Raw genomic sequence first — 24,399 nt, forward strand, 5'->3', positions numbered from 1 at the left:
AAATTCATTGCAATTGACACGGCTTGACCGCTCAACCGCCATTGGCCACCACAGCTGACCGCCACCTCCAGCTACCATTGCCAACCGCCATCGCCAATCAGTACCACTGCCAGCCACCAACGCTGGCTGGTTGCCTGTCGCTTGCCTCCGGCCACCATTGTAGCCGCTCGCTGCCGGCCACCATCACCATTGCTCACTCTTGGCCACCACTGCTATCAATATCGGTCACCAAGCACTACCTTTTTCAATGTACATTACATCTATTTTACATCAAATCAAACAAAAGAAGTAATCACATACATTTCTTTTACACTCATCCAGATAAATTCAAAATATTCTTTTTACATTGCATTCATTTTTCAGGTAACCAAATAATTACATAAATCCTTATATTTACTTATATATGCCTTCAGTGTCAAAAACACATCAAAGCATAGGCATAAAAATGTGTTTTATTTTAAATAGGTCAATATTAGTAATATTTTTACATAATCTAAAGATTTGATTATTCTATATACAAATATAAAGTATTTTGGGGTGCCTATATAAATTCCCCCAAAAAGAACACCACAGACTGAACAAAGGCTAGAAAGGATTTCTACATCAGGCAAGCATCCTCCCTGTAAGGCTGGAGAACAAATAAAAAGGTTAATATTGGCTGTTAAAGTATCCTTCAAGGTAAGAAATGTGTAGGACTTTGAATTCAAATCTTATTCACAATGCTTGTTCAACTACTGTTAACTAAAGATAAGCCACCTCTTTTATTTCCTTAATTCCCAATGTTTCAATCTAAAATCAATAAAATCCTAACAAAATAAAATCACCTAATGACAATGCCATCCTAATGTCTTATATTTATATATAAACCTAATAGAAACATTTTGGAATTATTATCTAATCCTCATAAGTGCTGAAATGTAACTATAAAACTAAGTAATAAAAAAATCCATACAAATATCATAATAACACCTCAACAAAACAAGAATGATAAACAGAAGTATGAGCACAGATGTCACAAAATCCTCATATGCTGCGTTATTCTGACAAAACTAAGGAATCACCCCAACATTTAAGGGCAGAAAGGCAAACCCATGGTGCTCCTGTGACTTGGAATGGTGAAGTGTCTCAGCCTTCCCTCTTCTTCCTTCATGTATCCCTCACACAAGTAAGTTTTTGAGAACTTATCTTCCACAGTTCTATCAATATCATGAACAAACACATCTGTTTCTCCTACCATCCTTGCTCTTGCCACCATTCCTGCTGTATATATTGCCCCCATTCTCCCTGGAGCATCAGTAAAGTAACCAGTTGGTGCATCCACCATGATCAGATCCCACTCTACCTCATAGAACACACTGGGCAGATCTGTCAGCGCTAGCTGACATTTTGAATATCTTACATCACCCACCTCAGTACACTCCTTGCTCCTCAATTCAAGTAGCTCATCTGCATCCCTCACCTTGGATTTGTATGTTGCATGATATGATTCCAGGTCAGGGAACTTTTCTCTGATTTTCTCCATCCATGCCTTGTCTTCCTCCAGGAAGACAGTGCGGCCGCCATGGTTAAGCGAGCTCCACATTGGGCTGTCATGGCCCAAGCCAAATACCAAGAAGTTGCAGGGGGATCTCTTTGCCAGTATACCGGCGGCGACGGAGATTTCACTGAAGGTTTGTTGCGGTGTGATGTTTGAGGTGGAGTAGTGAATGATGGTGTTGGCCAGAGAAGGAGAGATTTTAGTACATGTGTGCATTGTTGAAGTTGGAGGTAAAGCTTTTAATGATGAGTTTGTTCTTAGTATGATGATGAGTAGAACTACAATGAACAAACCTAGCAGGAGGTGCTTCAGGTTGAAGGAGGCATGGACTTTGTGCCTCATTTTTAGCTTGGTTTGTGAGATCAGAATGCAGTGCTCGTGGTAGTCTTATGGAATAAAATGGGAAGATGGAAATGGTTAGTTGGTTTTGATCTGGCTTTTTCTTTAAGAAGCAGCCAAGTAGTTGGAGGATTGATATTGACACTGCACCTCATGTTTGGTTGCTATGCTTAATAAACGAAAATAAAATATTTGTGAAGAGTTGATATGCTTCTGCTGATTCCTGTCTGGTATTTATCTTCTTCCTGTTGCAGTGCTGGGTTTAATTTAGGTTGGAAAACCTGCAATAAAGCTCAGCGTAGAGCATGTTATGTACAGTGTAAGGAAAAAAACCAGATTACAATATAATTTGAGCAAAATTCAATTGCCAAACAAGTTACTCTTTGTAGTTCAAGCAAAAAAATTTGTACAGGCATATTCCAGAACTACCAGACGGTTCAACATCATTTGCTTTTTTAGGTGAGATTTGAACATCTAAACTCTTCATTAGAAGAGAGATAGCACCATTCAGCCAAGAAGTTGATGAAATGATTATTTATTTCCTGAGAAATAATTAGCCTTGTAAAAAAAATATGGCTTTTTTGTTTCTTCTTATTGTTATTGGAAAAAAAATTATAGTGGTTTGATTGTTGATTTGTAAATAGAAATATCTATCTTACGACTTGATAGAAATGTTTTGCAGTTCTTTATAATTAGTTGTCATGACACATAACTAGTAGTATCTTGCAATAATGGAGCATAAAATGAAATAATATGACCAAAAGGCTCACAAGTAAGGAATTCATTTATTTCCGGTAATGATGACAACAAATCAACCATATAAGCATTTTATCATGTCGAATGTTTACCATTTGGCATTGCTTCAAAGCTTTAAATGGGCTTAAATTTAGGTTCTTACTAATAGCCAGTGAAAGAAATGACAGGGGATGTGTAAGCATATTTAGGCTTCGTTTGATACAGCTTTTGCCACTATTTTTTTTTGTTATTTTCAAAAAAAAAATTGTGCTAAAAAACTGTCGTAGAAATCATTAAAAAAACTATTCAAAAGAAATCTTAATCTAATATCCAAGACTCCAGAACTTCATAATATTGCTTTATTCCCCCACCTCCATTGCTCTGCACCACTCTTGGACTAGAAGCATTTTTCCCTACTAACTTAAATCCGGCTGAGACTGGAGGGCATGCCTGTTTCACCTCCTTCACCTCCTCCCTCAGAGATTAGAGAAGTCTCTCTATAAACCCTACATAAATTACTTTTAATTGGTATTATTTGTCATCCTTATCTTTCTCCGGTCCTAATGTCTTCACCTTCTACATAACACAATCTTGAGTGACCCTAACAAGATTGGCACCTTAGTTGATATTAGGCTATCACCCTTCTATCTAGTTTGATGAGAATCATTAACCCCTTCAATTCACTCACCCACAACATCTGCTCAGCTTAGTTAGAAAGGCTTCCTCACCAAACCATACTCTAACTGCAAGGGCTTTGATTAGAATTTTGTTGATAACTTGAAGGATGGGGACTTGTTCTCCTATAATGAAGTTGATTATAGAGCTAAGGATTAGTGAATGGTGTTGGTGGTCATGTTATAAGAAAGACGCCTTTTTTATGTATCACTTGGCAGCTGACAAAGGTATCATGGATCTCCTACCTCTTAACGAGGTTTTATTGTTTTTCTCTTTCCTTGTATGAAATAATATGAGAATGCATAATTTTGTGATCCTTAATTTATTAATGGCCAATTTAATATTTAGAATATGATTGTCTGATTTTAAATCTTCCAAGGAAGCCATCTCTTTCATGGATTAAGCTCTCCAATTTGGCTCTTTGCTGATAGAACCCAAATGGTATATTTTAAGATTGTGAGTAAAATGTGGATACTTGTGGTAGTAGATCAACTCATCAAAATCTCGACTAACTTTTGTTCTTGGATACATTTAACTCCCTTCCTTAATTTTGTTTTTGTTAATTAGAATGGGGAGACAAAAAGGCTGTATTATGTGGTTTATGATTGGAGCGATGTGACATGATTAACATGTAACATATTCAGTCATGATATACAAAGTTTATTGTTCTTTGCTCTAAACACTTACTATCATGCCGCTATTGTCTTGTTATTAGGATTCAAATTACATACACGCATCAAGCAAATCAATGACCTACCCCCTAACAATATTAATTTAAAGGCTCAATATAGCTATTTGTAATGCCATATTATTATATGAGAAATATTTTTTCATTTATTGAGACATTAATTTGAGTCTTACTTTATCATCCTCATTCTTAACATCTCTCTCCCCTTCAAAACCAGGCACTTAACCCAACAATTAATATTCTCCTAACAGTCATCAACCTTGATATATGAATTTTGTTCTCTTCACCTAATTAAAGGTCCAACATACATATCCCTCTAACTGTTGCTCACTTTTTGTGGACCTCCAAAAGGACACCGCTGGCAACAGAGTGCAGAGGGTATACGATCGCACCACCCCGAGGGATAGAAACAATCGCAGGCCTCCGTGCTCCTCGCAAATGGGCCAATGGAAGGGAAGATTAGATCGTACATACGACTAACCATTGAGAATAACGGCTCTCTCTAGCGCACTCCGATGGGTAGTAATATATATGACCTGATCAAAACAACGGATTTCCCCCACCCGACACATCAGCTCGAGTGGATTTATTTGATAATGGAGTTTCGTTTCCCAAGGGCGCAAGCTCCCGTGATTAATTAAATCTCAAGCCTAGGGCCCGAGAAAACTCTCGATTAAGGATCCGATATTATTCTTTCCTAAAAGGGGATTGGTGTACAAAAGGGGACTAAGAAGTCCTACTCAAAGGGAAGAAAATATTTCAAAGTGGCTTAGGCAACATGCATGGCTCACACTGACATCCGGAGGGACTAAGGCATTAAGAAGAAAGTGGAGAAAGGAAAAATAAATCACTCATGGTATATAGAGGGAAAAGATGAAAGGGGCGTCATCTATGTGATGCAGATAAACAGGATTTATAGTCCCTGAAGAAAATGAACTTACCCACTATTTAGGCATACTACAAAACACCCAATGTAAACACCCAATGTAGTAGCCTCGAATCCTAGATCTAAGGTGGGCTTAGTGTTTTACCCAACACTAACACCCGTATCCTAGCTAATGCACTTGGGCTTATATCCTGCCTAGAAAGGGATGCCAGCTAACCACCTAAGCGCATAAAATCTATAATATCCAATCTTTATGAAAGATAGGTAGATAGATTAGTTCTTGAAAATAGGATCGACATCTAGAAAGTTTCATAATTTGCTCTAGACTTATATAGGATGAATGCTCCTAGAGCTAATACAATTAAATTAATTTCTTAAGTAATGCATGCTAGTTTGAAAGGTTTAAATCAGACGATATGCTTCAGATTTTAAAAATAGGCTTATATAAAAATAATTTTTAGAAAAAGACTGGGCCTCCTCAAGTCCGGCACTTCATCCTCATAGGCTAGTTTATCCGGACTCAACCCGCAAGTGGGGAGGTGTCTTATTAGAATGAGAGAGAAGAACGCATTTAATATGCATGTGATCCCGGATGATTCTGACAGTTCCCTAGCTCATTAAGTTTCTATGTTATTTAATTCTTAAAGTTTTAGAATTTAATTATGGTAGAAAAATATATTTTTTATCCTAAAGAGCCTAACAAAAATCAGGTCATAGATATACAAGAAAGAAACCTTGAAAGAGTAGGTAATTTCTAATGCATACACAAAATAAACACATCATTATAAATCCAGAAAAACACAGAAAAGTTTAAAGTCCACAACAAGTGTTGTATAAATACAACATAGGGTTTGCAGAAAAGTAATGGTGGCCAGGCTCCACCAACAACAACCTGGATTCCAATCCTAATAAATAACGTAAGTCTTAAAAGCCAGGCATTTTGTCTTCAAGTCTCCATCTTCGAGTGGATCGTCCTTCTCTGGATCATCTCCCTTTGGATCGTCTCCTTCAGGCTCCGTATAATTCGTCCTCCAAAAAAGGTACCCAAATGACTAAAAAATTCCTTATAAAAAGCCTTTCTTATTCTCTTTGGGAACCAAGTGTTTGAAATATTAGACTTTCACAACTCAATTACATCAAATTACATTATATTATAAAAAGAAAAATTCTATACTCAAACTCTTGCATGGTTATCCTAATAAAAATTATCGCAAGCAGTTTATAATATACAACACAAGCAGTTTATATCATATAGAAAAAGAAAACACACTTCGTCACGCTCTTTTTAATTTTAAAGGGGGGCTAAGTAGTCTTTGGAGCATATGTAGAAAATAACGTTAGTATTAAAGCTTTAATTATTATTGCCCCTTTTTTAGCGCTGCATAAGCGTAACCACCTATATAAGACTGAATTAGTATCAAAGCAGCCATAGCCCATGGGCAGTCTAACGCACACATCAATCATAAGCAAAGCATAAAAAGCATAATAATGAAATAAACATCATATTAATCTCAATAAACAAGAGCAATCAATCAGCACTCGTGCCGCATACAAGAGTATCACAGTACAAAAAAGCAGAAAAAGTAAACATCGGCCCTAATCTTAGAGCTAGAAGTGGTGCCCTAACAAATAGTTCTATGTGTGTGTAGTAGGCTAGTGTGGCTTTGGATAGGTCCTATGCAGGGTAGTTAGTTCAAGTTATTTTATATTAGTGTTGGTTGAAGGCTAGAAAAGGAAATTTAATTAAGGTTTAAGTATTAATGGATTGGGATCCATTTAAATTAATTTATTTTATTGGTTTATTTTAATGGTTAGGGTAATCATATTGGAAGTTTAAATTGTATTAGCCAATTGTGGAAGGTCCATGGTCCTTTTATACGCTAGGCTAAGAAGGTACAAAAGATCACTATGGAAAATGGGCTAGGTTTAGGAGTTCTAGTATTTTAATTAAATATTAGGCCTTAAGAGGAGTAGTTAGGCTTTGGGTTTGCTAAATTTGGAGTTCTCTTGGCAAAGATATCAATTTTAGAAGTTTAAGTCAATTAATGAATTATTAAAAAAAAAGATTAATTAAGGTATTTTGGTGGTTTTGATTCAAATTAAATTCAAACTGATTGGAATCACTCCCAAAGGTCAGAAATGACCCAAGAAGATGTTCCCAAGTGCTTGGGGAAAATTAGGAATTTTTAATTATTTAATTAAGGCAAAAAAGTGAATTTTAATTAAGGTTGAATTAAGGCTTAAATTAAGGTCCAACTAAAAGTCCCTAATAATCTAAGGTTAAGGATTAAATTTTGGAGAGTTTGAGCTATTATAGGTAATTTTTTGAGTTAAAATGAATTTATTATAATTTTCTGAAGTTATCGGGGCCTAATTACGGGTTGGATTAGTGTTTGTTAATTAAGGGGTCTAAAGGGTCCTAAAAATTCTTAAAAAATTCTGAGAGATTTAAAATGTCACTAAGTTTAAGTTTTGAAATTTTCATATCAATCGGGGATCTATCCTAGCTCCTATAATTTTTCTATGTTCGCTAGGCGGGTCATTAATTGGGACTAATTAAAGTTTAAAATTAGGGTTTGTTAATTAAGGGGTTTAAAGAATCGTAAAAAATTTATAGAAAATTTTGGGAGGTTTAGGATATTGCTAAGTTTAAATGTGTAAAGTTCATATCAATCGGGGATCTATCCTAGCTCCTATAATTTTTCTAAGTTTACTAGACTTGTCTTTAATTCTTATCATTAGGGTGTCGCTATGTTAAGTAGTTTTATATAACATGTTCAAGACCTACTCTTAGGATAACATGAAGGGAATGCATAAAAAAAAAGTTAACACACCAATTCTAAGATCTAGGAGGGCCTAAGCTAAGTGCTCATGCGTCCTATGCATGTAAAGGATGATAAAAGAAAGGTAAACATGCTTAACGATGTGATTAGTGAATGATTGAAATCGAATTATCCACTAATCCACATTCTCATAAATGGTATTCAAAAGCACAACTTATATTTAAAATTAAACGAAGTGGATCGCCAAAGCTAAGGAAATTTAAAATATATATAAGTTTTAAATACATATACTAAATAAATAAATTTTAAATAAATAATGTAATTTAAAATAGTTCAATGTAAATAAACAAGTAAATAGATGGGAGATCTATTGGCCACTCAAGGAGATTTCAAAATAATTTCAAAAAATAAATTTTAAAATTCAAAATAATTAGCATATTAATTATTTAAATAATAATTAAATAACTAAGTAATTTGACCTATTTAAGGCTTAGGTTGACCAAGTTAATGGTTGACCTGGTCAACCTAATCAAATAGGTCCAAAGGATGAAGGATTTGAGTCTAAGAATAGTTTTGATTGGATTAGAACTTGAATTAACCCAATAGTGCTTAATGGGTCAACCAGGTTGACCCAGGGCATAGGTTTGGGCCCAATGGGTTGCGTCTGACCCATTGAGTCTAAGGGAGGAAAGAGTTGAGCTTGAGAAGAAGTGGATGAGATTTGAACCAAGAAAAGGAGTTTGGGCTAATTTGGGTTAAACCAAGTTGACCTGGTCAACCAGGTTGACTCAAAGCCTGGGCCTAGGCTCAATAGATTGGGTTTAACCCACTGAATTGAATGGGAGGGGTCTTGGGGCCTAGCTTTGTCAATTTTATCAAGTCAACCCCTTGACCCAAGGGTTTAAGGATTTTAAGATCAATAAATTTCCCCCAATAGGGTGAACACATGTGTTGGCATTGATCAAATGTGACAAATAAAAAAGGGTAAAGAGAACAAGTAAAAGATCATTAAAGGATGAAAAAGTAGGGGGAATCCCCTCCTTGCCCTACCTTGTAGTAAGGGTAGAGTCTGGGAGAGAACAAAGGGAAAAAGGGGGGTGCCACACATCCACATGACCATGCTTTACCCTTAGAGATAGGATACGAAATGAGCATATACGTGAAAAGGTTGAAGTATATCCATTAGAAGATAAGATTAGAGAGAGTCGCCTTAGATGTTTTGGTCACATTAAACGAAGGCCTTCCGATGACCCGGTTAGAAAAGTTGAGGTATTAAATTTGACTTATGTTAAGAAAGGTAGAGGTAGATCTAAAAAGACATGGTTATGAAATATTAGAAATGATATTTCTTTATTAGATTTAAATTAGAATTTGACTTTTAACCGAACACAATGACGAAAAAGGATTCATTTAGCCGACCCGACGTAGTGGGACAAAGGCTTGATGTTGTTGTTGTTGTATTGTAATTATTCATTATGATAATAAAATATACGAGTCCCTCAAATTTCAAAAAAAAAAAAAAGAAATTCATAAGAAGGAAAGTTAAACTTGTCAAAAATTTTAAGCTGCTTTTTTTTTTAAACATTTCGCAAGATTTAACTCAAATCGTGCTGTCAAATCCTACTTAAATCTTGTATAAACAGCCCCTAAACCCGAAACAATTATTACGTCCTCCGACCGGACGCAGAGGAACGTCCGGTCGGAGGCAAATTCCCGCCAAATACCGAGTTGTACCGAGTAAACACCGAGCAATATCAAATAATAACGAGGAATAACATCATATGAAGACCTAATACCGAGTTATTTCGAGCTATCTTGAGCAATACCGAGTTATACAAAAGTTGTACCGAGTTTTCCTAGAAAAAACTCGGTACAGCTCGATATTTTTCGATATAGCTCGGTATAACTCAATTTTGATCTTCAAAAAGCGGTATTCATCGTTATTATCAAATAATACCTAGTTATACCCAGAAAATACGGAGTTTTTTTTGACAAAATTTGACTCCGACGGGAAGTTCCTCTACGTCCTTGCACCGGATGTAATAAAAGTTCCTAAACCCGTAGCCGGAGTGACGACGCATGGCTGTGAGCGCAGCGAGAGTGATCGCTGGTGAATGGGCATCCGGAAAGCACTCCCGCCTCTTTCCTTCCCCCGCTGCTGCAATCACGGCTTTCTCTTTCGCCATAGCTGGTTTGGCCTCCTTCTGCACCGAGGCTGATGGTGTTCTGAGCTCTCGGGTCAAGATCTTTGATCGTGATCTCAAGCGCAAGCATGTCTGACTTTTTTCTCCCCTTCATCTCTCTCTCTCTCTCTCTCTCTCTCTCTCTCTCTCTCTCTCTCTCCTCCTATCTATATTTCATCTCTTTCTCTTTTCGCCTTTGTTATATTCTGTTTAAGTGAGTGATCAATGGATATGCAGAGGGATAGAGCTGCGTGGTTGATGGGGGGAAAGAACGATTTCGTGGACTCTGTAGCGGAAAACCTTCTTGATCGACTGGAGGTTATCTGATTTCACTCAAAATTTGAACTTTTTCCCTCTTTTCATTGGTTATGCATCTAAGGTTTTATCTGTGTGTTTAATCCACTGGAGCATGTCCTTAGGTTTAGTCATGCAGGCTGCTGTTCATATAGGAACTTCCTCTCCTGTTTTCCCTGTCAGACTAGTTTCGACAGGGAAGAAATTCCAGCAGTTATAGTCTGATATTGTGCTGCTTCCCTTCTCTTGAATATTTATGTGTTTCATCTGCAAAGCCCGTTTACTTCATTTGGCTTACATGGATCTTTATTGACCGCTGAATTTCTTGAAAAGATACATTTTTTAGTTTTACTGGATTCCGTTTAGTGATATCATATGGGTATACCCAAATAGCTCATATGCTACATTAAAAAAAAAAATTAATTTTGCGCATCTGCTAGTTTTAGTGATAGTTTGGATTGTCATCTCTGAACAACGTGGACCAGATTCAGGTCTACTCATCCAGGTCATAATTATTAACTGATCGAAGTCGTAAAAAATATAGCGAACTTGCCACTAAATTCAAGTAGGCCAAACCTGTCTATTAAAGTGTGCTTGGCCTAAGGTTCAAACTAAGCAAAATTGACTAATTCACTAAAGCTAGTCACTTAAAGCCATCAATGTAATTCAGGAGAGCTTAGTGAGTTATGGTGAAGTCGACCGACATCTTCACATAGATTCATCCCTTTCTTAATATTCAACATGTATTCTCCATGTAACTAAATAGCTACGTGTTAGCTAGGTTCATTTTATGAAAAACATTTATTAACCCTTGCAACGTAATTTCACTTATGTAGCCTTTTTGATAGCATTGCACTTCGAACGGAGTCTTTAAATGGGGTCAGAGTGAACCAGACACATCAAATCATTTGTTCAAATTTTGTACTTTTAATAATTTAATAAAATCCCATAATTTCTCACTTAGAATTCTTCCTTTCTCATCTTTTCTCTTGTTTTCTAACCATCCTACTAGTAAGATTTTAATGTTTTTTATGGATTATTTTGGATCTACCATACTCTAAAGTGAGATGAGCATGGATAGATGTGAAGAATTAGAAACCAAGCTTGGAACAACAAGATGACAATGAGAGATTAGTTGAAATGAAATAGCAATGCTTCATTACTAATAAATGACTCAACTAGATTGGGGAAGAATAAGAAAGATGATTCAATGACTCTTTAAGCGTGCTCCTAGAACCACTCCACATGTTGGAATTTTTTTAAGATATATCTTTAATTTCAATAACGATAACCACCAAGTCTACAAACACTAATTTTGACTCTAGCAATTGGCTTGATCTATCTTTCAAAAAGCAATGACGAAACACATCAACCTTGGAGGACTGAGAATTGCAAACTACAGTTAAATAATGATTTTGCTGAGAGATTTTTAGGGCCTAATCTATAGCAAAATTTAAGATCCCACCTTTGAATTTGTGCAAGAAAAATATAAATTCACTGATCACATTCTTATTTCATGTCGGTGACTTCATTTTTGAATGCCAATGAATCCATGATTTGTTGAATGTTTATTATTACTTTTAAGGAGTTGCCACTTAGGTGATACTACTGTCTTATGTATAGGAGTATATCCTCCTTTGATGGGTTCAAATGGTAATTAGTTATCCATTTTGCAGCTACATAGAAGTCTCTTTAATAATCTTTAGCATTATTATGGATAAGGTTGGAGCAGGGCTAGTTTCAAATAAATTTGAATATTCAATACAAGTCTCCCGATAAGAAACATTTGTAAGTCATTCAACAACAACTTCTCCAAGTAATTGGGCACATACTCTGAAAAGGGTTGAGATCAAAAGTCGCTAAAGTTAGTTTATGCTAGGAAGAAGAGGGTCCATGCTAACATAAACCACGAATCGATCTCTCTTGTTCCAATGAATGGCTTTCTTTCCTTGTCACTTTTGCAACTCCTCTCAAAGCATCTCAAAGGATGGGAATAAATGACTTTATCCTTTCCTTTCAGTGATCCACTTGGCTCACGAGCTAACTTCTCTAGAGTGATTGCTCGTAGAGGCACAACGAGAATCAGAGAAGAACTGTAAGGCACCTCACTTGAAGCATATTGGCATGAATTCGATCCAACTTCGCTCTTCTCAGCCTCCTCTTAGTCACTCAAAACTACTTGCCTCTTCTTTTGAGAAGGGGAGTTGACCGATCTCCTCTTGGATATTATCAATAAAAATCATTTAAGTTGACCTTATATAAGTGATCCAAATCAGACAAAAGAGGGGTCTCGCCAAAGATTTTAAAAACTAAATGATATAAAAAAGAATCAACTAAGTATAATTAAAATTTTATAAGGGTAACGGCTATTCAATAAAGAAAAAAGAACTTACTTGATACATGCCATGAGAAGGTTGTCTAAGCATAATTGGGGCATTGATAGAAGACTTGAAAGTGTTATTGTATACAATTAAGTTGAGGCTCTTCCAGATTCATGTAGAACTCAACCTTTTCTTTTGAAAGATGTGATGTCGCGAACTTGGCACTTGAGAATTCAAGATTATATTGGTCCTATTGCAACTTTATCCAATAGACTTAACAAAAAAGTGTTTCTTTATCCAATTTGAGCCTTGCATATTTTTATGCTTAAAAAAAAAGGAGCAATGCCTTCTTTAAAGGCTTATATTGTAAACATCAAGCAAAATAAATTTAAAATCCTCTTCCATCTCTACATTTTCAGGTAAACAATAAAGGGGGATTTACATACTACTTTATATCATGCTATTTACATATCTAACACCCAAAACTTTAATATTTCATGCCTACCACCCAAGGTATGAAATATTAAAGTTTTAGGTATTAGACATGTAAATAGCATGATATAAAGTTGTATGTATGTAAATGCCCCTAAAAGTAATCATGTTGGCAAAGTAATTTAGTATCACCTATGTTGGTACCAAGTTAAAATATCCTAAGACCTAAGCTACCTTTAGGAAGAAAGGGTGTCACAAACCACATCAAAATTGGTCCTAATTGAAGCATAGCTCGTCATCCTTCAGCAAATTTAGGAACTTGCCTGTCTTAGGAATTTGCACAACGAACTTATTGTTGGACTTGAACTCTTGACATAATGAATTGCAATTATTCTTCTCACTACCTATTTGAACTCCCTAATCCTCTTTGCCAAAGTATTCCGAGCAACTCATGAAAACCTTTACCATAGTCAATTGAGACCTGAGAGTAATAGTTGTATAGCAATTGAAGTGAGAGAATGTCAAATAACGAATGAACTATTGAGGGCCTATTCATTGATAAGATCATGAAAGTCAGAGTTCCACTAGTTCAGATACAAATCGACATCATTCAAGGAAGCATTTCAAATGATTATATTTGATTGCATGTAGATTTAAAGTGACTTAAAATATGAGAAAATAAAAATTATCCTAATCATATCATCAGAGGTCAAATCAACGATAATGATCATTTCCGAAAAAATAAAAATTCTAACAAATAATTTAAAAAAGAGATTACACAAAGAAAAAACAAGCACAAAAAAATAAAATTGATTGTGCCTAATAAAATTTCTATCTTCTCGTTTGCAAGGAAAATTAATCAACATGGAGGAGGATAACTAAAAGATGTCATCATGTTCTCAAACCCGGCATCAAGCAATGGCATAGCTCAGCCTAACAACAATTGGACAATGGAACAAAAAATGATATCTCTAGTGATTGATCCATGAATAATCGATGAAAAGTAAGAACTCAACCCACCTGCAAATTGACTAATTTGAGAAGAACTAATATTCCTCTTCATAAGGATGACTGTGTTCTTTAAACCACTTAATCCTTGCTTGATCGCCAAGGAAACATCAAACCAAACTCAATGTCTTTGATTGGATCAAAAGTTTTCACGATGACTTCAAATTTATCATTTATTCTCAAAATAGACTTCTTTTCTCTTTCCCTTGAGCTAGTAGTGGCATCATCATATTCATCGCCTTCCTCAGTGGGTGGCTAATGGCTTTGATAAATTGACAACTCACTTAGCTTTAGATATTGGCAATTGAGTGGGAGTAATTAGGGGCATCAAGAAAAGACCCGGTCCTCCAATCTGACAAAAAAAATTCAAGTTCAAGTCGACTCGCCAATCTATTTTTGATCTGTTTAATATCTTTTTTCTTTAAATTTTTCTACTTGTGTTTATAATCTTCTTGTTTATTATCAAATATCATAAACTTTATAGTTAATAAGTTATAACTTTTTTTAATTAAAATAAGTTATTGGATTTGGATCGAGTTCGGATCATCAGGTTGCTAGCAGGTTTGGTTCGTGTTTACTAAATTCGGGTCTGATTAATTTTGGATCAAACCCTAACTCGACCCGTCAACTCATTTTGACACCCCTAGGAACAATGACAGTATCACTAGATGATTTTTTTGTTATTTTCATGCAAGATCAAGTTGCAAGGAAGAATCATGACTGGCATATTTTTTTTAGGAGACTTGTCCTAAGCATATCACTTATAGTGAGCAACTCAACAATGACTTAACTCTTTTCTCTTTTCTCAATCTCATCTCTTTTATCCTTCAATGGAGGTGAAGAAAAAACTCTTCCATAGTCTTGTGACCCTCTCACTCCTTATATTTCCTCCGCAGCATTATCAACATTTCTATTGAACAATATTTTAACTTGAATCAAATGATCTTTATTTTGTGTATTTATCGTCATCTCTTGATGTTGTTGTTGTTGTTGTTGTATCGTCATCTCTTGACACTCATTTATATGAAAAGCTTTCAGATTCATTTTAGTGATCACAATGAAAGTGCTAGCTCATCATTGTAGAATGCTTTACTCTATTATTCTTTTGCGATATCTTCAAGGAGAAGAGAATTTGAGAAGTAAATGTACACCCAAATAACCCTTAAGCCAATATCACTGCAAGTTGGACCATCATTGCTAAACAATGTGGACCAAATTTAGGGCAAGTTTGCCATGTTAAAAAGATCAACTTGTTGATGTCGTCCGTGAGTAAAAAACACCACAAAATTCAAGTTGGCCAAAACTTTCTATTCAAGCGTCACACTCATCCTAAGGTTTGAACAATCAAAGTCACTCAATTTTCTAGAGCTAATTACTCAAAATCGTCAATGCAACTTGCCAGACTTGACGAGACAGTGAAATTGACATGCGACTTTCAGTGAATTTCTTGTTTACTTGTAATTTAACATGTATTCTCTATGTAATCGAAAGTAATAGGTTAGCTAGGTTCATTTTATGATAATCATTTTGCAAGTCTTGCGAGATAATTTTATTTGTGTAGCCTTTCTTGTAACACTATATTTTAACCAAGCTTATAAATAAAGGGCTAGATGATGAGCTAGGCATATTGAATCATTTGTTCAAGTCATGTATTTTTTCAATCAGTGAAACCTCAAAATTTCTCACTTTGTGTTCTCTTTCTTTTTTCTCTTATTTTTTCAACCACGGATAACTTTGTATCCAACTATATGATCCTTTTCTCATTTATTCTTCTATTTTTCCTTCTCTTGAAAAAATTGGGTGATCTAGGACAAAGATACATGATTCTATTAAATATAAGTCAACCATGTGAAGGAATTGTTACCTTCTAAGCATTTTTGAAATATTTCATTTTCATAGAGAAAATTTCTTGATGGCATTTTACTTCACAGGATTGTAAAAAGACATTTTCTACTGCACTATGCTTGGGGGGTTCCTCAGAGGCCATCCGACGCCTCATACGAGGTCGTGGTGAGTTCTTTGTCTACCTACTTCTATTTGGGTTATTCTTTACTAATTAAAGAGTTAGACTCTAATCATTGGTGCTCTCATAATCCTGTGGTGAATCCCCTGTTGATCCAAATTTGCAGCTCCTTATTTCCCAAAGCCATACTTATATCTAGTAACTAATGCTGATTGAAATATGGATGACTGCAATAGTTAATCTTTTTCCCTAAGCTTTTCTTATCTCAATCTGAAGTATTATTTGTGCATGCTTTCTAATGGATGGTTACTTACTCTGCAGAAGGATTGAGGATAATAAAACTTTGGGTAGAGAATTCAATTCCAAAATTTCTGCTCTTGTTTTCAGGTGGTATTGAAAAGCTGATCATGATGGACATGTCCCTTGACATGGTTAAGCATTTGAAGAATACAGAGCAGAATTATGTTAGTAATAACCTTGAGACATTATACATGGTTGGAGATGAAGAGTTCCTTCCCATTAAAGAGAAGTATACTGATTAATGTCTTTCTGGATACCTTGCTACAAATTGCATTGTGGTTTAGTCTTGGGAGTCTCATTTTCTATCCCTTGTTTGCTTGCAGTTCCTTAGAATTGGTGGTCAGTTGTCTAGGACTTCATTGGACAAATGATCTTCCTGGAGCCATGATACAGGTTTGCTCTTTCCAGTCACCATTATTTTTTGTTTGCCTTGTGAATATTAATTCACAACTGGAGCTGAAATTTGCTTCCATTTTGGCAGTGTCGACTGGCACTAAAGCCTGATGGTCTATTTCTTGCAGCTATACTAGGAGGAGAAACTTTGAAGTTGGTAGATTCTATGAATTGAGAAACTATGTGTTTGTTAAGCATGTGCAAATTCTTGTTTGCTTTTATTTCTTTGACTTGGTAATTGCAACTTCTTGATTAGAGAGCTTAGAATGGCTTGCACTATTGCTCAGTTGGAACGTGAGGGAGGCATCAGCCCTCGAATGTCACCTTTAGCGCAAGTATGCCCCTTTAAACAATACTTAATTTTGTGTAGCCATTTTGATTTTTTTGGGTTTTATCTTTTTCTTTGCATTTTAACAGTTGAAGCATTGATGTCTTCTGGAATTATAGAATCATTTTCAATTTGTATATCAATTTTCCTATTTGATAACATGCGTAAAACCCAGTGCTTGGTTGTATGTACAACCTCCATCGTTATTAGCCTAATACCAACTAGTTCAGGCAGGTTTTAAATCCTTTTTGGTCAGTTGCATGTCCCACTAGTAATACAAATCCGAAGTGTCCTAATACTTTATGTTCTTAAGGTCATAAATGCGTCTGTCATTAATTAAGTTCTATGATAAAGGGAAAGCAAAACCAATTATACAAATTTCATATAAATCTATTGTATTTCTACCGTGTTTTTTTTTTTTTTTTTTTTGATAAATTGTTCGAGCACGCTAGAGGCTCCTGAATTGAATGGGAATTAAGGACGGACGACAAACACATAGCGAGGAAACAGTGCAAGGAAAGAGATATTCAAAAAAGGGTCAATGGTTTTCTTTATTTCTTGAAGTGATGGAAATGAGCAAATACTACCCTTTTCCTCCATAATATGCTGGCATCATTTCCTTTGAGCAAGACATGACAAGTATCCTACTATCACAAAATTTAGAAAATAAATTCTATTGGTAGTTTATGCACCCAAGACACCCAACTCCTGATTTTTCTTCATAATGTAATCCTTATGATTTACTTGCACATCCATTCCAGTCTTGGATGTTCGTGGTTTGGTTGCGCAATAAATGAGTTCTCAATGATGTTGACATGGGCCTATCAATTCTTCCCTAGTATCTTGGAAGAATGGCCTTGTCCTCAAGGTCAAAGTCTATGTATGCTATGCACAAGTCATTTGCAATGAGCCAAGTTGCATCCTCCTACGGCATTCCAAGCCACTATGGAAGGTATTGATGCTATGGGGTACCATCTTGTAGAGCTTGTTGAGAGTTATTATGGCTGTTGGATGGACAGCCACATGGTTTAATCATGCGTCTTGTAGGAGGTTCGAGCTATGAAAATGAGTATTTTTAGTGTAGGGTTTGAGGAGGGAGATGTGCAGTAATGGGTGAACTCGCAATTGTGGAGGCAACTTCAACCTAAGCGATAGGACTGATGCTTTCTAAAACCTTCAGTGAGCTAAAATAATGAATGTGAGTTTGGAGTAGTGACAATCACATAATGAAATTTGATGATATGGTTGTACTTTTCCAAGTATGATGGATCTGATTTAGAGGTGTGAAGGTATGTATTGTTAGAGTATTCAACACATGGAAAAGATTTGGTATAGGTCTAAGGATTCTCCATGTCACACCATCACAAGTATTGTTCATGACCTCAATGTGTTATTTCAGTTTTGTAATTGGATTCTGGGTGGTTAGTTGTGTTGTGGTGAAGTGCAGTGCTCATCTCTTTGAAGAACGCTCTCCATAAACTACTCATAAAAGTTCAATCCTTGATTAAGGTGGCAATCTTTTAAAGACCTATGTGTCAACTATCATCAGCTATGAATAGAGTGGCAATTATTTGATCAGTGAACTAAGGTGGCAATGGCGTGTAATAAGCTTGTTTGGTTGACTGGTCATGACGACAAGGCTGTTGACTTTACCTTTGGATGGTGGTAGGTGATTGATGTTAATATTATCCCAAGATACTGTGATAATTAGTATCAATTGGAGGGGACTAATAGGAGCTAGCCATTGGAGGATGGCGTCAATCTTGGAGGTTTTGGGAGGTTCCATCAGTGGAGACTACTTGACCCAAGTACTCAATTTTGAGTTGGCCGAAGGAGCATTTGGAGCTGGAAGGCGCTGTCTTGCAGAAAATAAAAGATTGTTTCATCAAAGAAAATAATGGTGACGACTTAGGTATTGGAGTTAAATAAATGAAGAGGTGAAAACAGGAAGCATTTGAACCTTGGGTGGATAATTTGATGAATTGGCTGATTTATAGCTCATGGTAGAGTGGTTTTTGGCCTTGGAGAAATACAATCTATTGTAAATGCGAGAACTCAGAGTAAAGGAAGAGTAGTTTATTATTACATATGCAATTGTTGTATCCATTGGACGCCAAGAAAAATATTGGCACCTTGAATGGTTATGATGTAGAAGTCAAGGTGGAAGTGTTGGCCTTGTCCACCATGAAGGGAGAGCTTAGAACATTTGTTGGTGCAGGTGAGTTTATCCCCATTACTGATGAGAACTTGGAATGGCGTCATAGATTTGATTAGAAGATGTAGGAATTTGATAAGTTTTTCTTGAATAAAATTATGAGTAGCACCACTGTCGACGAGCTCCTAGATGTTGGACAAGAAAACCTTTAATATGAAACATGTGGAGTTGGTCGTCTGTCTCGCACGTGCGTTGATCTTAGGTTGCTCTGATAGTGAGAGTTTTGTTCACCTTTTACAAAACAGGCGAGTTTTCCTATTTTTTTGTGGATTTTGCTCTTATAGATATTATGACATGAAGAGCATCTTGCTCTTACAAATACTGAATAGTGGAACTTTTCCTCATAATTGAAGCATAAACTTTTTCTTGTCTTTCAATAATCTTAGCTGGGAACAATTTTTTTATGGATAAATGGGTTTTCAATGAAAATGGCCGAACATGATTGGAAAGCAAAGACGGAAGACTCCTTGATTTTGGAAGATAGAAAGGCATGTTTTATGGTGGATGTAGTTAGTCATCTTGAAGTTATCATCAATAAGTTTAGCTAATTCAATAGTGTGATCGAGGGTTTTTGGTCTTTGAACGTGCAGTTCTTTTCGTAATGTAGGCTTCAATCCTGATTTAAACATCTCTGTAGGAACAGTTCATCAATATATATAATTTGTTTCGGGAGTTTCTTGAACTTCTGTTGATAGTTTGCTATCATGAATATTAGCAACAACTTGGCAAGCTCACTATTGAGATGCAACATTTGTATGGTCCAAATATATTTCGAAAAGTGTTGAGGACATCAGGCCAAGAGGTTAAACTTTTTATCTTAGATAGCCATAAATCGCATTCTTTGATCAATCCATTTATATGGAACAAAGTGAGGGTAAGCTTATCCTCGTCGGATAACTATGAAACTCATAGTGGCGTTCAATTTTATGAATCCAAATCTTTGGGTTTCCACCAAGATACATGGGATTGTGATTCATATGGGTTTGAATGGCATAATATCTATGAACTCCTTTGTCAAGCTATCACAGTTAACTTGTTCGGGAGGGCGAGGCAGGGACGCTGTGGATTGGGCATGCTTAAATTCTAGGAGAGTCAAGTGGAGATGCATGTTTTAACTATCTCAAAAAAACCAAACAATGAATTCTTGACGCTTGCCCCTCTAATAACAAATTTTGAAAATAAATTTTACTACTATTCTGTGCACCCATAGACACTCTACTCCTAATAATTCTTCATGATGCAATCCTTAATTTTTACCGGCATGTGATGCACTCACTGTTTGGTTGCACTATGGGCAAGTTCTCAATGACATCAACATGGGTCATATCACTTCTGATTTCTTTAATGCATGTGTGTAAGGAGGCTGAAATTATGATAATGTTGCTTTGTGGTTGTAGTGGTAGCTTGTTAGTGTTGTGTGGAATTTGATTGTGTCAATCAATCAGGTTGTATTGTTGCCTTGGACTTCAGTTCTATCGGTTGAGCTCGTCGGGGATTGTAGGAGGTCCTCCCCTGCTTGGGTTCAGGTGTTGCTTTGCACACACTTTTTTTTCTAGTACAATTGTACATCGCTGCAGCGCTGTGTACCATAGCGCTATACAGTGTTGTGGCACTGTAGGTTTGCTTGGAAAATATAGAGAGCGGAGCATTGCGACGCTCAAAACCCTAGTACTGTGGTGCTCCGGACCTCGGTGCTGCGGCACTGTTAGGCGGAGAGTGGAGTGTCGTGGCGCTGAGAGGCGGGCTGGGCAGTTGTTTTTCTTGTTTTTAATGAAAGGTTGCCCTCTGTGGTTTTTAGTGGGTTTCCTTGTTTGTTCATATGTGAGAATTGTGCATAAGTGGAGAGAGAGATAAAGAGATATGTATAAATTTCTCCCAATTTTCATAATGAATTTCTTGGTGTGGTGTGGCTCTGTAGTTTTTTACTGGTTTCAAAATTTTTCAAGTTAAATCCTAATGTTTCTTTTATTTTGCTGCATTTTCTCTTTCTTATTTTGTGTTTGTACGACTTTCAAACCATAGCTTTCAATTTTGCAGAAAATTTCATGCTTAACCATCTGTGCGTATAACAGTTGATTAATTGAATGGTAGTTTCTACAAATTTATTCCATGGCAATTTAGTTAGGAAAATACCTGTACGCACGGTCACATTAGCTTTTCCAGACTTAATATCTTAGGTTACTTTTGTAACCAACAGATTATAATAGCAATCCATCTTGTGTTTTCAGGTCCGGGATGCTGGAAATCTTCTCACAAGAGCAGGTTTCGCTCTTCCTGGGGTTGATGTTGATGAATATACTGTCAGATATGATAGTGGTCAGCTTCTTCATAGAATAGCCTAGCTGGATTAGTGATTGCAGTTTGCATTATACTTGGGAAATTACCTACTTCTCTCAAAGAGCATGTTCTTGCCAGTTTTGTTAGGAATAATATAGGCGTTTGGTTAATGTTTTAATCAAACCAGATATTGCCAATTGCTTGCATTAGAAGATATCAAGTTGATTTGATATAACCAATTGATATTTGACATATCCTACATATAATTGTATTTGTTCCCTGCCCAAAAACTAAATATATCATAGGAAATGCTCCACAGAATTCCAGTGAATTGAAGAAATTAAACTCTACGTACTTAGATGGTTTGGTCACATAAAACGGCGGCCTTCTGATGACCCGGTTAGAAAAGTATAGGTATTAGATTTGACTTGTGTTAAGAAAGGTAGAGATAGACCTAAAAAGACTTATTTAGAAAATATTAAAAATGATCCTTTTTTATTAGATTTAAACGAGAATTTGACTTATAACAGGACACAATGGAGAAAAAGGATTCATGTAGCCGACCCCATATAGTGTGACAAAGGCTTGATGTCGTTGTTGTTGTACTTTTGTCATATAAAGTCCGACGCATACATGAATGTTTCTTTTTAGTGTAAATTTTTACGCTTTTAAGTAGGATTTAAAAAACCAGATTGAACGGGCCGTTCAAGCCTACTCATTTGTGAATCAATCCATTGACCAGTTCGACATACATTCAAAGCCGTCTTTGCTTAAAACCAGGCTGAACCAGACAGATATAATGGTTATATCTTTGAACAGACCCTCTCATCATAGAAATCAACAAGCAAATGAAATTTACTGTGGCTTTATTCTGTACTATCTTCATTTATTCAACTCTTTCTTGATATAGCTTTTTTTTTATCTTCATATAGCTTTGGAGCTTATTGAACATTTGCGCACAATGGGTGAGACTAATGCACTATTGCAGAGAAGTAATGTGAGTTCTTTTGTTTGTTTTCCTCATAATAGGATCTTTTTAGAGAGATTACTACGTGTGGAGTTCAGATTCAAAGAACCGTTCGATTGTGTGACTGTGAATAGTAAAAGCGGAGTAAAAGCACATTTACTGTTCACCACTGTGCTTTTATTATTCACAATCACAAAATCAAACGGTTATCTGGATCCGGACTCCGCACGTAATAATCACGCCTATTTTCACGAAAGTAACATAGTTTTTTTTATGTATTTTGTATTTCTCTTTATATCATCTTGTTTGTTTTTTTGGTATTCTAAAAATGAAGATCTTATGGTGCTTTAGATTCTGAAAAGGGACACTGCTCTCGCTACTGCTGCTGTTTATGAATCGATGTTTGCAGCAGAGGATGGGAAAATTCCAGCAACTTTTCAGGTAAAGGTATTATTTTTTTTTTTGTATCAGAAGTCAAAATCTAAGAATTAAAAATATTTCATTAAAATCAGCTCTGCTTTGTTGAAATTTACCCCCACATTGAGAGAAATTATTATGTGCGGCCACCGGACGCCGTCCGGAGGCGAATCAGGACGCGTCACGTCACGATTTTGTTGTGTACCACGTCTGTGTATCAAGTGACGTGACACATCCTGTTTCATCTCTAAACAGTTCGGTGACTATATGTAATAATTTCTCCATATTTGAAGGGGCTACTTGACTAAAGTTTTGTTTGTGACGGCTTTAAAGTAATTTTTTAGTACAAAAAATTTCAGCTCAAAAAATGTTTATATCAAAAAATTTGTTTTAAAAATCAGTAGGAAAACTGTTGCAAATAAAGCCTTGTGATAATTTTTTTGCTGCTTTCTAAAACAGCTTTCTAGTATAAAATTTTTTTGAATTAGAAATTTTTTGTACTAGAAAACCGTTTCAAAAAACAAAAAAAAAAAAAAAACCGTCTCAAGCAAAACCTAAATCTCACTTGAATATTGAAATCATATATAGCCACGAAGGCTAAATGCTTTGCTAATGATTTTATGATTTTCTTGATAAGGTTATATACATGACTGGATGGAAAGAACACCCCTCTCAGCAGAAATCAAAGTCTAGAGGCTCAGCAACAATCTCATTCGAAGATATTCAAAACCATTTTCGTAGCAACGAAGTTAGTTGAGCAGAGCAATGCTTCTCGTGTGGATTTTTTTTTTATTCTTTAAATATTAATTTAATACAACAAACAACAACATCAAGCCTTTGACGCACTACGTGGGGTCGGCTACATGAATCATTTTTCGCCATTGTGTCTGGTTAAAAGTCAAATTCTCATTTAAATCTAATAAAGAAAGATCATTTTAAATATTTTTTGACCAAGTATTTTTAGGTCTACCTCTATCTTTCTTAACATAAGTCAAATCTAATACTTCAACTTTCCTAATTGGGTCATCGGAAGGCCTACATTTAATATGACCAAACCATCTAAGGTGACTTTTACTAATCTTATCTTCCATTGGAGCTATTCCAACCTTTTTACGTATATGCTCATTTTGTATCTTATCTCTAAGGGTTAAGCCACTCATCCACCTAAGCATCCTCGTCTCTGCAACATTTAACTTGGTATTATGCTTCTCTTTTAATGGCCAACATTCGGCACCATAGAGCATTGTAGGTCTCACCACCATCTTATAGAATGTTCCCTTAAGTTTGATTGGGATTTTTCTATTGCATAATATTTAAATATTAATTAAATTTTATGTAGTATTTATTTTAAAATAAATTAATGATATAAATCTCTTTCTCATTGTAATGTTTATTTTAGTAACTTTCATATTTTATTTGCTCAGCGCAATAATTTGTCTAAATATGCAAAGCAGTGGAGAGAGTTGTGTAAAAGTTGAAGAAATAGGCTTCTTTTTTGTTAACTTTTTTACCGTTTGATTTTTGCGTTTTAGAACTAAAAAGTTATTTTAAAAAAAAAAAGAATATTAGGTAGCTTCTCATGAAATTTCTTTTATGTTTTTTTTTTTTAAATTTTTTAATTAATTAATTATATTATCTTTATCATCTTAAATAATTTT

The 24,399-nt window shown here is 35.6% G+C and overlaps 2 protein-coding genes across 4 annotated transcripts; one reads left to right on the top strand and one right to left on the bottom strand.

Moving 5' to 3' along the window:
* Positions 1-183: 183 nt before the first annotated feature.
* Positions 184-2,386, bottom strand: LOC110102855 (glucuronoxylan 4-O-methyltransferase 3-like). Its single transcript, XM_020831343.2, has one exon. The coding sequence runs from the start codon at positions 1,877-1,879 to the stop codon at positions 1,070-1,072; it is 810 nt and encodes a 269-aa protein (XP_020687002.1). The 5' UTR covers positions 1,880-2,386; the 3' UTR covers positions 184-1,069.
* A 7,301-nt stretch (positions 2,387-9,687) lies between these two features.
* LOC110102854 (putative methyltransferase At1g22800, mitochondrial) lies at positions 9,688-23,589 on the top strand. 3 transcript variants are annotated; one of them, XM_028693274.1, is made up of 11 exons: positions 9,688-9,917; positions 10,064-10,144; positions 15,813-15,891; positions 16,232-16,373; positions 16,468-16,537; positions 16,626-16,694; positions 16,825-16,872; positions 21,309-21,396; positions 22,290-22,354; positions 22,676-22,765; positions 23,379-23,589. In XM_028693274.1, exons 1-11 carry the CDS (start codon positions 9,723-9,725, stop codon positions 23,496-23,498), a joined length of 1,047 nt encoding a protein of 348 aa, XP_028549107.1. In that variant the 5' UTR covers positions 9,688-9,722; the 3' UTR covers positions 23,499-23,589. The 3 variants fall into 3 exon arrangements, with proteins under 3 accessions (XP_028549107.1, XP_020687000.1, XP_020687001.1); XM_020831341.2 differs by having other exon boundaries at positions 16,626-16,690; positions 16,794-16,872; XM_020831342.2 differs by having other exon boundaries at positions 16,626-16,690; positions 16,803-16,872.
* The last annotated feature ends 810 nt before the right edge of the window (positions 23,590-24,399 follow it).

This window comes from Dendrobium catenatum, unplaced genomic scaffold (assembly GCF_001605985.2).
Source record: "Dendrobium catenatum unplaced genomic scaffold, ASM160598v2 fragScaff_scaffold_249, whole genome shotgun sequence".
NCBI lineage: Eukaryota > Viridiplantae > Streptophyta > Magnoliopsida > Asparagales > Orchidaceae > Dendrobium > Dendrobium catenatum.